The 16,480-nt window shown below is 42.1% G+C and overlaps 1 protein-coding gene across 1 annotated transcript in view; it reads right to left on the bottom strand.

Annotated features, from left to right (window-relative positions):
* Positions 1-1,074: 1,074 nt before the first annotated feature.
* LOC124272393 (sodium-coupled monocarboxylate transporter 1-like) overlaps positions 1,075-16,480 on the bottom strand; it is a gene marked incomplete at its 3' end in the record, with an annotated part of 30,159 nt that continues 14,753 nt past the window's right edge. The window contains exons 8-14 of the mRNA XM_046707560.1: positions 14,910-14,995; positions 13,696-13,811; positions 13,404-13,474; positions 11,332-11,418; positions 7,974-8,161; positions 4,699-4,799; positions 1,075-1,154 (exon numbers count right to left, since the gene is read on the bottom strand). Of these exons, the coding sequence (XP_046563516.1) occupies positions 1,075-1,154; positions 4,699-4,799; positions 7,974-8,161; positions 11,332-11,418; positions 13,404-13,474; positions 13,696-13,811; positions 14,910-14,995 (729 nt within the window). The remainder of the gene's footprint in view (positions 1,155-4,698; positions 4,800-7,973; positions 8,162-11,331; positions 11,419-13,403; positions 13,475-13,695; positions 13,812-14,909; positions 14,996-16,480) is intronic.

Below are 16,480 nucleotides of genomic sequence, written 5' to 3'. Positions count from 1 at the left end.
CAATGATTCATGCGAGAGGAATTACAAGTCATACCTCACTCAAAATTATAATCTGATGGTCTTATGGTGTTAGGTAGAAAGCATCAATAGTAAGTTATTAGTCTGCCTTTGCCATTCCGGAATGTTCTAGCTTGTTCAACACAAACTTCAAAACCAGTTTTTGAATCGCCTTCGTCTCTTACAACGCACTTAATTGTCTCTTGCAAACTCTAATGTTACAGCATAGTGAGAATTCTCTTCTAACACTCTCTCCAGACTTTTATTCACCCAAATAACCCTTCCGTTTTTTAACCCAAACTCTGGTTCTTTTACCTTCTCACTCACTCCAACCAAATATACATATCGTTTCTCCTGCTATTGCTGACTATTTTCTCAATATCTGATACTCGAAAATCATTTACCGCTTCGACAACATCTTTAGGCCACTGCTCTGCTATGTCCTGATACATACATTTTTCTTTCTGATTCACTTTTTTCATTATACTTCAAACAACATCTTGTCTCTAATACTTTTTCACTTATAATTTGTACAGACGTCTAATGATGGTCCACCATCATTCACCCATATTTTTTACTTGAACTGAGGCAGTAGTTCTCCCAAAAATATGGCTGTAGAGGAGAGAAATATCGTACTGCTATCCTATATACTACTCACCACGTCAGTTAGCTCTGAATGAGGATTGTTCATTTATGTCACCGACACCGTCGCTTTTTTTGTTTGTTTTTGCCTTAGTTTTATCGTTGTTAAGTATTAAATTTAGCATCTCAGAAACTATTACAACGTTTAGTTTAGCGTCCGAGTGCTTAAAAGTTGTTATAGTTCAGGCGAAAGTGTGCTTCATTACACTTTATGTGGGTGTAGAGGGAACTGTATTTCTTAAGTATTAGTACAGACCACGGTGCTGGTCCCAGTGGTGATGCGTACACATCGACTTAGAATTCGCTCCTGAACAGGCATATGTGGACAAACATGCATAGACAGGTCTATAGGAAGTCCCTGTTTCTGTTATTGACACAATCCGTGTTTTATTACCAACCTCTTGGTGTGTGCCCTCCATGGTACCGTGGCGGGGGGGTTCTGACATAGGGGAGACAGCGGCGGTACAGGAACGGAACCAGAAACCTTGGTTCAACATCACCAACACGGTTCATGCCTGAAAGTAATGGGCCTATCAATGAACCAGATCATTCAGTGGTATAGGAAGGGTAGTGTGAGTGTTGGGTGGGTAGTGTTAATGCATATGCGCGAATGAGCACACTATGTTATGACGTCACATAATTACGTCACGTGCAATGAACTTCACTTCTGTAACTCAGCGGTTAAAGGAATGAACCAACTCTTAGTATCTTTCCTGTGCTTATTGAAATACTAGTAAGAAGTCAAGTGCACAATAGTGGCGACGAGGATAAAACTATGTATTGGAAGTGCTAAGTACATTTGCTAATGGATACTTTGTTGTCAACAGTGTAAGTTAAAGTTTGACATTAATAAATGTAGTCAACTGTTCAGTGATTTTTTAATATGGCGGGCGTCATTGGTGAAGTTGGGATTTTTTTATGAAAACATCGAAGATTGGGCATCATATGCTGTAAGAGTGCAATTATTCTTCAATGCTAAAGAAGTTCTTGTTGCTCGTCAAATGCCAGGAGTTTTGTCCATGATTGGAAGTAAGCCTTACGCAGTGCTTAAATTGTTGACCGCGCCAACAAGACCACAAGATCAGACTCTTGATCAACTGGTAACTGTATTATAGAATCATTTCACGACAGCCCTGCTCGTGATAGCTGAGAAATACAGATATCACAAGAGAATGCAAGCTGAGGGTGAGACTATTTCGCAATATTCTGTGGTTTTGAGAGGACTTACCCTGAATTGTCAGTTTGAAGAGAGATCAGTTAGTGCTTGGATTAAAATCTACTTCAATTCAAGGGAAATTACGAGGGGCGATCAAAAAGTATGTAGAAGCACCAAGAAAACGATACAAAAGCAGTTATTTTTTAATATTTATTTTTGTACATATTATCTGTCAAGCTCAAGCAATTTGGTTTTGCTATGTTCCAGTGTCACGATCCCCATTTTCTTTGACCTTATATCTTGGTACCCTCAAAAAATGCAAAACCTACAATAAATGCATCAAAAACTTCAGGAAACAAAATATGCAAGAACTATTTTGTGTGTTTGGGATAGAAGTCATAGTCAAGTTCATAAAAAAGCAATTTGAAATTACGATCGCTTGTTAAAGTGTTACACTGGACATCGAGAATAAAGTTAGGCTACATACTTTTTGATCGACCTTCGTACTTGCATAAAATCACCTGACTCTTGATCGTGCACTTGCTATCGCAAATTCTATGGAGTTAACAGCGAAGGATTGCTAGGAACTAAACAGAGGTTCTGATTGTTTGAAGGGAAGTAGTGCTTCAGATGTCTATGTTTTTTACAGCAAATCTAAAAATTAAAATGGTGTTTCCGATGTGAAAGTGCTTTTCATCTGGCTAACACTTGCAAGCCTAAAGACGCTCCAGGTAGCATTCTGGCGTTGACCCAACTTTGGCAATGTTTGTCGTCGTCGCGCTCGGAATTCAGACGTTGTTCCAACGTTGGCACAACATCGGGTGGCATAGCCGAATTTTTTTTTCAAGGGACGCTACTCCAAATTGTTAGCTTTTCCTAGAGGGCGCTCTGATTATTCGAGCAGATGACGCGACATGATCAGAAGCTGGGCCATCGGAGTAAGGTTTCCTCGAATACATAGCGGTAATGTTTCATTATGTGTTTATATACTGAGTCAAAAAAGAAACTTCACATTCTTTCTTCAGGGCACTATAAAAGAACAAGAGATGGTAAGATGGTTAAATTGTTATCATTTCATTGCTGAGATCTGTGTGATGTACTCGATACACTAACAATGCCATAATCAGTTCCATTAGGCTACACCGCTGTTCCAAAACATGGGTATACAGAATGTCAAGTCACAAGAATAAAAATGCGAAATTTCTCAGTTCAATATCGTGTATGGCCGCCCCGCGCATTCACCACTGCCAAACACCGTCTCCTCATCGACTGCCTGATGCTTGTGAACACGTGGTTGGGGATTCTGCGCCATTGCTCTTCCAAGGCAGAGCCAAGTTCCTGCAAATTCTGAGGTTGGTTCCTAAGACCACGAAGCCTTCTGCCAAGTGCATCCCAGACGTGCTCTATTGGATTAAGGTCAGGGGACCTCGATGGCCAGTCCATGACGTAGGTTCCAGCGTTTTGAAGGAAATTTCGTGTCAACATCACGGTATGCGGCCGAGCATTATCATGCTGGAACTGTAGACCTGGGCCATGAGCCGCCATGAAAGGAACGAGTACAGGGGCGAGCACCTGGTCGCGGTAAGCAGCAGCTGTGAGATTTCAACGGATGACCAGAAGTCGGGAACGGTTGTTCCCACAGAAAGCACCCCACACCATGCAACTTCCGCCCCCAAATCTGTCGACTTCCTGTACACAACATTGGGCATACCGTTCACGACGTCGTCTCGAGACTCTATGCCTGCCGTCCGCGAATCTGAGGGTAAACCTGGATTCATCGCTAAAGACGACTCGATTCCAGTCTCTCTGGGTCCATCGGAGGTGACGTTGGGCCCACAGCAGACATTGACGTTGATGAAACGGCGTCAATATTGGCCCACGATATGGACGTCGAGAATGGAGATTGGCAGCCTGCAACAGATTTCGAATGGTCTGTGAGGACAGTCGACCTCTAAACATCTCAGCCCTGGTTCGTGTAGCCGGCAGAAATCTGTCACGTATGTGACGTAGGACGATTTGACAGTCTTCTGGCGATCAGAAGTGGGGCCAGTTTTTTTTGTAGACGACCTCGCAAGTCATACACAGTACGACGGCTGCATCCCATCGCTCTTGCGACGTCAATAACTGATCTTCCCGCTTGCAACATGCCAACGGCACGTTCACGTTGCACATTTGACAATCGTGGCATTTCAAGCACCGTTAGAACTGTGGTTTAAAAGTGTTTTTTCATTTCTTGAGGCCAATGCAAACACGTGCATATGAAGAAAACTTCGATGCGAAGATCACGTGATCGACTGCACGTGCAAAACCTGATATGGCACTAACGTCATTTGCATGACGAATGGATGGGTTTGAGTGGGTTTTGCTAACGTTTTTCTAGAGTCGAATGATAGGGATCCCATTTCGGATACATAAATGTATCATCAGAAAAAAATTATTCATTATTTTTCAAATTCCATTTTGTGAAGTTTTTTTTTTGACTCAGTATATTATGTTCGACTTTATTTCTGCTCTGTGCCCATGGAAAAACAGTCTTGGTTCATTCAGACATATAGTCATATTACTGACAAACTACCTTCGACGTACATCACCTGTCATGACGCTGACAAACAACCTTAGAGGTACATTACCTGTCATGACACTGACAAACAACCTTAGAGGTACATCACCTGTCATGACGCTGACAAACAACCTTTGAGGTACATTACCTGTCATGACACTGACAACAACAATAAGAGGTACATTACCTGTCATGGCACTGACAGATAACCATAGAGGTACATTACCTGTCATGGTACTGACAAACAACCTTAGAGGTACATCACCAGTCATGACACTGACAAACAAAATTAGAGGTACATTACCTGTCATGATACTGACAAACAAAATTAGAGGTATATTACCTGTCATGGCGCTGACTAGTAGACCAACTACAACCGCTGTGGTAGCACCAATGGTTGAATACCAAAGATAGGACACTGTGTACAGGGCAGAGATACCAGTACTGAAACATGGTATAGAGGACACTATCAGACCAACACTATCAGACCCATCATGTGGAAAAGAGTTTTGGAAATTAAACAATTTTTTGTTAAAGGACCAATCATATGTAATGAACATTAAGGGCATTATGTCCCAAACAGTTCAGCAGTACAAAGTTGGGACAAACGAATATAGTATCAATGACCAACTTCTATTTGCAACTATTTTACTGATGATAAGAGGAGAAACCATAAAGTACTCTTCTTTTCTGAAATATGAAAAAATTAAGAAAGAAACACAACTTACAGATAAACCCAATGAAACAGAAGTTAAGCTAGATGAAACAAACGATGCCACAGTAAAGGCAGATCTGATTATTGAAGTTAAACAATTACAGCAGGAACTAGAAGAAATATACAGAGCTAAAACTCAAGGATCAACTTCTTTCTTTTATATTTAGAATCTAGAAACTTTCTTAATAAATCATTTTAAAGAATTGAAGATGCAAATGGAAAACTTCTAACCAACCAGGATGATATCCATAGTGAAGTAAAACTGTTCTATAGTAATCATGATGCTTCTTATATAAATCTTGACGACCTGCTGACTAATTGTAAAATTTCGAAACTTAGTCACAACGTATCATCCAGCCTCGAAGGTGAACTTAGCAAGATGAAATCTTAACTGCTCTCAAATGTCTTAAGAATGATAAGATGGGTTTACTGCTGAATTCATTAGGTTCTTCTGGCATGATCTAGGACAATACCGTCTACGTTCTTTAAACTATGGATACAGAAATTGAGAACTATCAGTTACTCAAAAGCAAGGACTTATTACTTGTATTCCCACGGGAGATAAACCTAAACAGCACATTAAAAACTGATGCCTGATAACACTACTGTCAGTATATTATTAAGTTGCCTCTATGGCTATCTCAAAATGAATCAAGTCTGTTTTTGACACTTTGATAAGTGAAGATCAAAAGGGCTTCATGTCTAGAAGATACATATGTGATACTATTAGGAAATGTATGACTTGATTGAGTACACTTATACATACCCGATTCCTGGACTTTTACTTCTTGTAGATTTTGAAAAGCCTTTGACACAGTAGATTGGTCTTTCGTTGAAAAGACACTCACCTTTTTCAATTTTGGAGATTCCATCAAAAGCTGGGTATGTGTATTTTATGAACATATAACTTCAAGTGTACTAGTTAATGGTTTTGTTTCTTCAAGCTTCAACGTCTATAGAGGCTGTTTTCAAGGAGATCCACTTTCCGTTTTACAAGATTAAAAGTAAATATAGATAAAACTAGAATTTTATGGACTGGATCTGAAAAGCGCTCAAGAATAAAGCTCTGTCGAAACTTGAATCTATATTGGGATCAAAGTAATTTTGAATTACTCGGAATAAGATTTGGTTTAGATCTCGATGAAATGGTTGATCGTAACTATAATGATATATTGAGACAGTACAAAACCCTCATTTCAATTTGGTCTGTAAGAAATCTCACTCCTTTGGGGAGAAATCATGTACTTAATTCGTTAATCATTCAAAAAAATGAAACATCTCCTCGCTTCCATCCCAAATCCTCAGGACAAAGTAATAGATGACTTTCAACGAAAATGTTTGAAATTTATATGGAGAAACAAACCCGATAAAGTTAAACGTGATCAACTTATATATAATGTTAATGATGGAGGTCTGAACGCACCAAATATAAAGGAGGTGATGCAGACTCAAAAAGTGTCGGTTATAAGACGTTTCTACATGAAGTACTCTAAAGGCAGCAGCCTATTTGCAGAAAATGTACCCAAACTTGGATTTGCAAATATTTTTTAATATAATTGTCCAAATCTAAGAAACGGTTCCACGCCATTGGTTCGCAACAAATTCTACCGTGACTTACTAAATGCTTGGTGGGACCTATATTCTAGACATGAGGAAAGAAACTCGGAACTAAACATTACCTCCCAAGTAATTTGGTATAATCACAACGTTATAATCGCTAGAAAAACGATTTTGTATACAAATTGGAAGGAAAAAGGTATACTAGTTATAAATGACCTTCTTAATAACGCTGGCAAATTTCTATCCCATGAAAAATTACAAAAAAATATAATATCTAAAACCTAACTTTCTAGATTATTGCAGAGTCATTAGTTAAAGCCTTCTTTGAAAGCAAAGCCATCAATTTAGAAAACATCAAGAACAGAGTAAACCCAATATAACCATATATCTTCACCCTTCTGAAAAGACAAAAAAAACGGGTTGTCAAGTTTATTACAGGGCCTAAGTGGAAGCAAAAACAAATCGTAATCAACACTGTATTAAATGGAACGTTATAGTAGAAAATGAAATTGCAGATGATATAGAAACTTGGCACAAATATAACCATATTCCCTTTCGTTGTACAACAGACACAGATCTCCAGTGGTTTCAATACAAACTGCTTCATCATATTTTGTCAATGAATAATAGACTTGTTAGAATGAAATATATTGACCATAACCAATGTAGCTATTGCTCAAATTCTATAGAAACAACACCCCGCCTCTTGTATGATTGTAACAATGTTACCTAAACAGCAGAAACTCCAAGATTGGCTAAATGATAAACTTGATTTAAGTTTGAAATTTACAAGACAACAAATTCCTCTTGGATTCCGTTGTAAACATAACGACCCAATTAATGTGATCCTCATCCATTTCAAAGCAATTATTTTTAATTGTAAAACATCCGGAAATATGCCTACATTACAATCATGTTGAAAAGGTTTACCCAGTATTGCAATTTAACTAAATATGCGGCTATGTTAAGCTCCAGAATCGACGCTTTATACAAATTGTGGTCGGCATGTCACCTGTTCATCGACTGATTTATTTTGTATTGTTATATCTACATGCTCTGTATCACCAAACTTCACTTTATCCCTTGGTCTCTACCCTGCATGTTGGAGCCCCTGTGCAACTGTAAAAATGGTAAGAAAAATAAAAAAGAATTTTAAAAAATTCTGTTGAGGGTAGAGTGTTGTCATCTCTGGCACACAGTTGACGATGAAACACTTTCCAGAGTGGCCGTTCTCATAATCACACATCATCAATGGGCGTCAAGAAGACTCTCTCGTGTCATGTCCTCTGTCCTTTACATTTTTCCGCGCAGTTTCACTACTTGCACTATCTCAGCATACTCACTATTCGACAGGAGCTTGAGCTGTTGTTAGGTTTGAGGACGTTGTTGTCGCCATGGATATGGTGCTGTTGGGGACGCTGCAGTTGTGCGTGGGGTACTCAAGGCTAGACGGTGTTCCTACAACGGTGTAAGCTCCTATAGAGATCCAGAGAGGGAACACCAATCCCAGCACACCGCCGACCACTGCTCCCTGTAGAACATAATACACCGTAAACAGGAACACCGCCGACCACTGCTCCCTGTAGAACATAATACACCGTAAACAGGAACACCGTCGACCACCGCTCCCTGTAGAACACAATACACCGTAAACAGGAACACCGCCGACCACTGCTCCCTGTAGAACATAATACACCGTAAACATGAACACCGTCGACCACTGCTCCCTGTAGAACACAATACACCGTAAACAGGAACACCATCGACCACTGCTCCCTGTAGAACATAACACACCGTAAACAGGAACACCGCCGACCACTGCTCCCTGTAGAACATAATACACCGTAAACAGGAACACCGTCGACCACTGCTCCCTGTAGAACATAACACACCGTAAACAGGAACACCGCCGACCACTGCTCCCTGTAGAACATAATACACCGTAAACAGGAACACCGTCGACCACCGCTCCCTGTAGAACACAATACACTGTAAACAGGAACACCGTCGACCACTGCTCCCTGTAGAACATAACACACCGTAAACAGGAACACCGCCGACCACTGCTCCCTGTATAACATAATACACCGTAAACAGGAACACCGCCGACCACTGCTCCCTGTAGAACATAACACACCGTAAACAGGAACACCGCCGACCACTGCTCCCTGTAGAACATAACACACCGTAAACAGGAACACCGCCGACCACTGCTCCCTGTAGAACATAATACACCGTAAACAGGAACACCGCCGACCACTGCTCCTGTAGAACATAATACACCGTAAACAGGAACACCGCCGACCACTGCTCCCTGTAGAACATAACACACCGTAAACAGGAACACCGTCGACCACCGCTCCTGTAGAACATAACACACCGTAAACAGGAACACCGTCGACCACCGCCTCCTGTAGAACATAACACACCGTAAACGCGACCACTGCTCCCTGTAGAGAACAATACACCGTAAACAGGAACACCGTCGACCACTGCTCCCTTCGTAGAGACATAACATTACCGTAAACAGGAACACCGCCGACCACCGCTCCCTGTATAACATAATAATAACCGTAAACAGGAACACCGCCGACCACTGCTCCTGTAGAACATAACACACCGTAAACAGGAACACCGCCGACCACTGCTCCCTGTAGAACATAACACACCGTAAACAGGAACACCGCCGACCACTGCTCCCTGTAGAACATAACACACCGTAAACAGGAACACCGCCGACCACTGCTCCCTGTAGAACATAACACACCGTAAACAGGAACACCGTCGACCACCGCTCCCTGTAGAACATAACACACCGTAAACAGGAACACCGTCGACCACCGCTCCCCTGTAGAACATAACACACCGTAAACAGGAACACCGTCGACCACCGCTCCCTGTAGAACATAACACACCGTAAACAGGAACACCGTCGACCACTGCTCCCTGTAGAACACAATACACCGTAAACAGGAACACCGTCGACCACTGCTCCCTGTAGAACATAACACACCGTAAACAGGAACACCGTCGACCACTGCTCCCTGTAGAACACAATACACCGTAAACAGGAACACCGTCGACCACTGCTCCCTGTAGAACATAACACACCGTAAACAGGAACACCGCCGACCACTGCTCCCTGTAGAACATAATACACCGTAAACAGGAACACCGTCGACCACTGCTCCCTGTAGAACATAATACACCGTAAACAGGAACACCGCCGACCACTCCTCCCTGTAGAACATAATACACCATATGCAACATTCTAAGATGATTCGGTGAAAGTTTGGCTTGGAGAAATGTTTGTTCTGCAAACTATCCGAGTAAACAATCATCACATTTTCTCACTCCCCGAGGGACTTTTGTCCTGAGGAGCTTTTGGCCGTTTATACGTCTTCTTCCCAACTAACTATGAAGAACTTGCTTGATCACGGCGTTAGAGTGAGTGAGTGAGTTTAGTTTAACGCCGAACTCAGCAATATTCCAGCTATAGGGCGGCGGCCTGTAAATAATCGAGTCTGGACCAGAAGATCCAGTGATCAACAGCATGAGCATCGATCTGCGCAATTGGGAACAATCATTTGTCAACCAAGTCAGCGAGCCTGACCCGATCCCGTTAGTCGCCTCTTACGACAAGCATGGGTTACTGAAGGCCAATTCTAACCCAGACCTTCACGGGTTGGCGCCGACAGTGCTTTATCGGACGACAATGTACACATCTAGCATTACGTCACAATGTATTGGCGCCACTACACCATTCTCGTCTGCCCCCTCGTAATCAAACACTTTTACATTACGTCACAACGTTACCGACGTCACGATGCATGTCAGTTGTCATCGCCTCGTACAGTCTCCTACAGTAAACTACACGTAGCACCCCGTTTCTTGGTTTGAAGTGTCTTCACTAGGATAACACCATTGGTGGAAACATTACGTATATATTTTTCGACGGACATAATGTCTCAGTTCGATTCACAATTAAACAGCGACACGGCATCGTTCGCAATGTTTACATTCCCACAGTGAATCCTTTGAATGTCGCGTGACTAGTCAGCTTCATATGGATCTAAACCTACGTTGGTAGTACAAATTCGACGTTCCTATTGCCCCATATAGTTTACGTTAAGCACAGATGTAATCAAAATAACTGAGATAAGATATTTAGCCCGAACATAAACCGTCATCAAACTGTTTATCATTTCTTTGTTGTTGTTTTTTCTGGTAACGTGCGCCTTAACGCAGTTGGCAGACTCGTCAATAGAACAGTTAGCCATGAACGAGAATTGTCAATTTAGATCACCGACACACCGTAGCATTTCTTTTTGTTTTCTGCCTTAGATTTATTGTCAGTAAGTATACAATTGTTCATCTTGGAAAGAAATACAGCTTGCCTTACCACCATGTATAGTTTAAGCGTCCTCCTACTTTAACTATAATATTTCACTGCGAAAGTGTGCTTTATTACACTATACATGGGGTAGAATACACCACTCCCAAATTGAAGTCCAGATGACAGAAATAAGAACAGCACAACCACCATGATTAAAACTCTCTGAACCATCGTGTATATCAATCGTTTAGATTATAAAATCTGATTGTTAACACATTGTTAATGCAACAACCGTCATCAGTCTGACTTGGTACATATGTACAGATCATATAAAGTCTGTGTACAGTTATGATGACTCAACTTACAATCCAGTTGGCCCACGGGAAGAACGCACCCAGGATGAACATGCCGAGCATCGGGCCACATACTGCACCGGTGAAGCTGAGGCACACCTGGTAACATCACAAAACATGAAGCTGAGAGACACCTGGTAACATCACACACGAAGCTGAGACACACCTGGTAACATCACAACATGTGGAGCTGAGACACACCTGGTAACATCACAACATGTGTAGCTGAGACACACCTGGTAACATCACATGTGTAGCTGAGACACATCTGGTAACATCACAACATGTGAAGCTGAGACACACCTGGTAACATCACAACATGTGTAGCTTAGACACACCTTGCAACATTTCAACATGTGTAGCTATGACACACCTGGTAAAATCACAACATGTGTAGCTGAGACACACCTGGTAACAACAAAACATGTGTAGCTAAAACACACCTGGTAACATCACAACATGCGAAGCTGAGACACATCTGGTAACATCACAACATGTGGAGCTTTGACACACCTGGTAACATCACAACATGTGTAGCTGAAACACACCTGGTAACATCATTACACATGAAGCTGACACTAACCTGGTAACATCACAACATGTGTAGCTGAGAGACACGCTGTAACATCACAACAAACGAAGCTAAGACACACCTTGTAACATTTCAACATGTGTAGCTATGACACACCTGGTAAAATCACAACATGTGCAGCTGAGACACACCTGGTAACAACACAACATGTGAAGCTAAAACACACCTGGTAACATCACAACATGCGAAGCTGAGACACATCTGGTAACATCACAACATGTGGAGCTATGACACACCTGGTAACATCACAACATGTGTAGCTGAAACACACCTGGTAACATCACTACACATGAAGCTGACACTAACCTGGTAACATCACAACATGTGTAGCTGAGAGACACGCTGTAACATCACAACAAACGAAGCTAAGACACACCTGGTAACATCAGAACATGTGAAGCTAAGACACACCTGTCAACATAATAACATGTGAAGCTGAGACACACCTGGTTACATCACAACATCTGAAGCTGAGACACACCTGGTAACAACACAACATGTGAAGCTAAGATACACCTGGTAACAACACAATATCTGAAGCTAACAAAACACCTGGTAACATCACAGTATGTGAAGCTGAGACACACCTGGTTACATAACCACATGTGTAGCTGAGAGACACGTGGTAACATCACAACATGAGTAGCTGAAACACACCTGGTAACATCACTACATATGAAGCTGAAGCACACCTGGTAACATAACAACATGTGTAGTTGAGAAACACGCGGTAACATCACAACAAACGAAGCTGAGACACACCTGGTAACATCACAACATGTGTAGCTGAAACACACCTGGTAACATCACTACATATGAAGCTGAGACACACCTGGTAACATCACAACATGTGTAGCTGAGACACACGCCTGGTAGTAACATCACAACACGCCTGGTAGCGATGCTGAGACACACCTGGTAACATCACAACATGTGTAGCTGAGAGACACGCGGTAACATCACAACAAACGAAGCTGAGACACACCTGGTAACATCACAACATGTGTAGCTGAAACACACCTGGTAACATCACTACATATGAAGCTGAGACACGCCTGGTAACATCACAACATGTGTAGCTGAGACACGCCTGGTAACATCACAACAAACGAAGCTGAGACACACCTGGTAACATCACAACATATGAAGCTGAGACATACCTGGTAACATCACAACATTTACAATGATTCTAACAAAAAGTGTAATATATTTTGTTTCATTATCATATCACCATCTGTCAAAACATAGAATAACAGTGAAAACAAAGAACAACACTTCCTACCTATTGCTGCCAACCAGGGATCATTATTATACACATCATTAACAAGATACAAGTAAGTAGATGCCGCTTACTTATGGGAGGTAACGTTTCCTGAGAGGATTTGAACTAAAAACCCGTTGTATTCTTTCATATTTTCATATGTAAGATCTTCCTACAGTTTACCAACTGTCATCACCTGAGATCTTCCTACAGTTTACCTTGTGATCTTACCTGTAAGATTGTCCCACCCAGATGCATGGTCATAAAAGACACACCAATACCCGCGGCGCCAAAAAACAGCACTGTGAAGTAAAGGAAATGTTATAAATTATGTCCTTGACTTATCACTTTGGATTGATCAGGAAGATTGTCGGGACAAATGTAAGTCAATTATGTCGTTCACACGCTTCCGTTTCACGGTCATCTGACCAACCACTCGCCCAGTACAAAAGTGGTATATAGCATCAAATACTATTGTCAGTTTGTAGTTCTTTGATGAAGGATGTCAGGTCTCACGTCTTACCGAGCAGCTTTGTGATGAGTGTCTTCTTAGTTTCTGTGAGTCTGTCTCCCAGGATTGGTTTGAGGAAATCCTCCCAACACACGGCGGACAGAGCATTGAGACACGACGACATGGTGCTGAAGTGATTCAATGGGAAGTATGACAGACGCAACATACGACAGGCAGAGCATTGAGACACGACGACATGGTGCTTAATTGATTCAATGGGAAGTATGACACACTCATCATACGACAGACAGAGCACTGACTGACTGACTGAATTTGGTTTTACGCCGCTTTTAGGAATATTCCAGCAACATCACGGCGGGGGACACCAGAAATGGGCTTCACACATTCTGCCCATGTGGGGATTCGAACCCGGGTCTTCGGCGTGACGAGCCAACGCTTTAACCATTAGGCTACCCCACCGCCCCGACAGAGCACTGAGACACGACGACATGGTGATGAAGTGATTCAATGGGAAGTATGACACACTCAACATACGACAGACAGAGCATTGAGAGACGACGACATGGTGCTGAAGTGATTCAATGGGAAACATGACACACTCAACATACGACAGACAGAGCACTGAGGCACGACGACATGGTGCTGAAGTGATTCAATGGGAAGCATGACACACTCAACATACGACAGACAGAGCATTGAGACACGACGACATAGTGCTGAAGTGATTCAGTGGGAAACATGACACACTCAACATACGGCAGACAGAGCACTTAGAGACGACGACATGGTGCTGAAGTGATTCAATGGGAAACATGACACACTCAACATACGACAGACAGAGCATTGAGACACGACGACATGGTGCTGAAGTGATTCTGGGAAACATGACACACTCAACATACGACAGACAGAGCATTGAGACACGACGACATGGTGCTGAAGTGATTCAATGGGAAACATGACAAACTCAACATACGACAGACAGAGCAGTGAGAGAGGACAACATGTTGCTTAAGTGACCCAATGGGAAGCATGTCACTCTCACCATCTTAGACCATGGACCAGACAGCAACAACGTACAGCATCTGTAATGTACAGTCTATACCTGATTGATCCACGACAATGAACAGTTTCTACCTGAGTGCTCCACGACAATGCACTGCTTCTTTGCGAGGGTTCCACTGGAGTGAACAGCCTGTACCTGAGCGCTGCATGACAATAAACAGTTTCTACCTGAGTGATCCACGACAATGGACATAACCTACCTAAGTGCACCACTGAAGAGACACGAGATGAAGAGTCCCGGGAGACCGGGATAACCAAACACCTCCATCACGAAGTAAGGCACCAGCTGGATTAAAGAGAGTGAATGAGGTCTGCATAATGGCACGTTTAGCAATATTACCGCAATATTAGATCGGGACACCAGAATTGGGCCTCCATCATTCTGCCCGATCTGACCAGTAAATATTGGATCTGTCTGGTTACACCAGTTCTCCAGAGTGAAAACAGAAGGCATCTTCATATACTCATTTATAATTATAAAAATGTCAATTGTGTCAGAGCTTTTAATTGCACAAGTGAGAGAGTTCCAAAGCACAGGTTCCGTGTTGGATTTCAGTTTGTAGGATGGGATGAACAGTAGATTTTGTGAGTTTGAGCGCAAGTTGCGTGCGGGAACATACGGATGTAGGAGCCCAGAAAAGTAGGAGGTAGCCAAACCATGGAGTAGTAGTAGTAAGGGGTGTTTTGGAACACTTCCGCTCATGACGTTATTTATGGTTAATAAAACTCCCAGCGTCCCTTACAAATGGCAGTGGATGAGTGCATGAAAGAGAAAAAGTTTTAATAATCATAATAGCTAGCGATTATTTTATGGATAATTTCTAACATAAACTGTTCGAAGTCGACTAAGGAGTAGGTTGAGTACGGGGCAGGGTGTTTGTCTCGAGGCTATAATCGAATCAGGCATCCATAAGAAGTTCTAACCGTTTGGTAGCCACCAATTATTGTACAGGGCCTCGAATTGACCTCGACTAATCACTCGGCATAGACCTGAAGAAATATTAAGCCCTTTGACGTCCACCCTGACACGATTGAACAACCGTTTCTCGATCAATCTTCACCTGATATACCTCTTTTATATTCACTATTTTATACCTAATAGTAAGTGGGGTAATATCGTGTGGTGGGGTACGATCAGCAATTCCTCTCGCACGAATCCCGTGCCTGGTCCGTCCTTCAGGTAATACAAAAAGGTTTTACCAAATACCGAGTTGTTGATGATGTTAAATAGATTCTTTTCAAAATCACTGGTGGCCCGTTTTCTTAAACTTGAGTTCAGTCTTATGTAAGTTTCCATCCAAGCACTTTGATTGGACTTAAGAACTCTTTTCTTTACCCAACGACAAGTACAGCTGCAAGTTACGATAGTGAACGATGTGTTTGGTTTCATGCATCAAATTTGGTAAGAGGTTTTCACTGTTAGCCAGTTTATTATTTCCCAACAAGTTTCGTTGATATTCGGACATCCAGTCTTTGTCAACCATTAATCGTTCGGGAGCGAGTGGATAACTGTTGTGTGACTGGGGTATTCCAGGTCAACTTCCAGCATGTAGCATTTGTTCGAGTCCGACGTGATACTATTGACGTCAATATCGGGGAAAACCCATTCAAATCCCCCAGTGAGTAAAGGGTGACTCATAGCCCAGCCGTAGAGATTATTAGCATCGAGATAAAGTATATGGTTCAATGGTTTACTCGAGTCATAGCCCAGCCGTATAGATTATTAGCATCGAGATAAAGTATATGGTTCAATGGTTTAGTCAAGTCATAG

This window comes from Haliotis rubra, unplaced genomic scaffold, assembly GCF_003918875.1.
Source record: "Haliotis rubra isolate DU_JTF1 unplaced genomic scaffold, ASM391887v1 Scf1699, whole genome shotgun sequence".
Lineage (NCBI taxonomy): Eukaryota > Metazoa > Mollusca > Gastropoda > Lepetellida > Haliotidae > Haliotis > Haliotis rubra.
The sequence above is the reverse complement of the archived record's forward strand: the minus strand, read 5'-3'. Positions and strand labels throughout refer to the sequence as shown.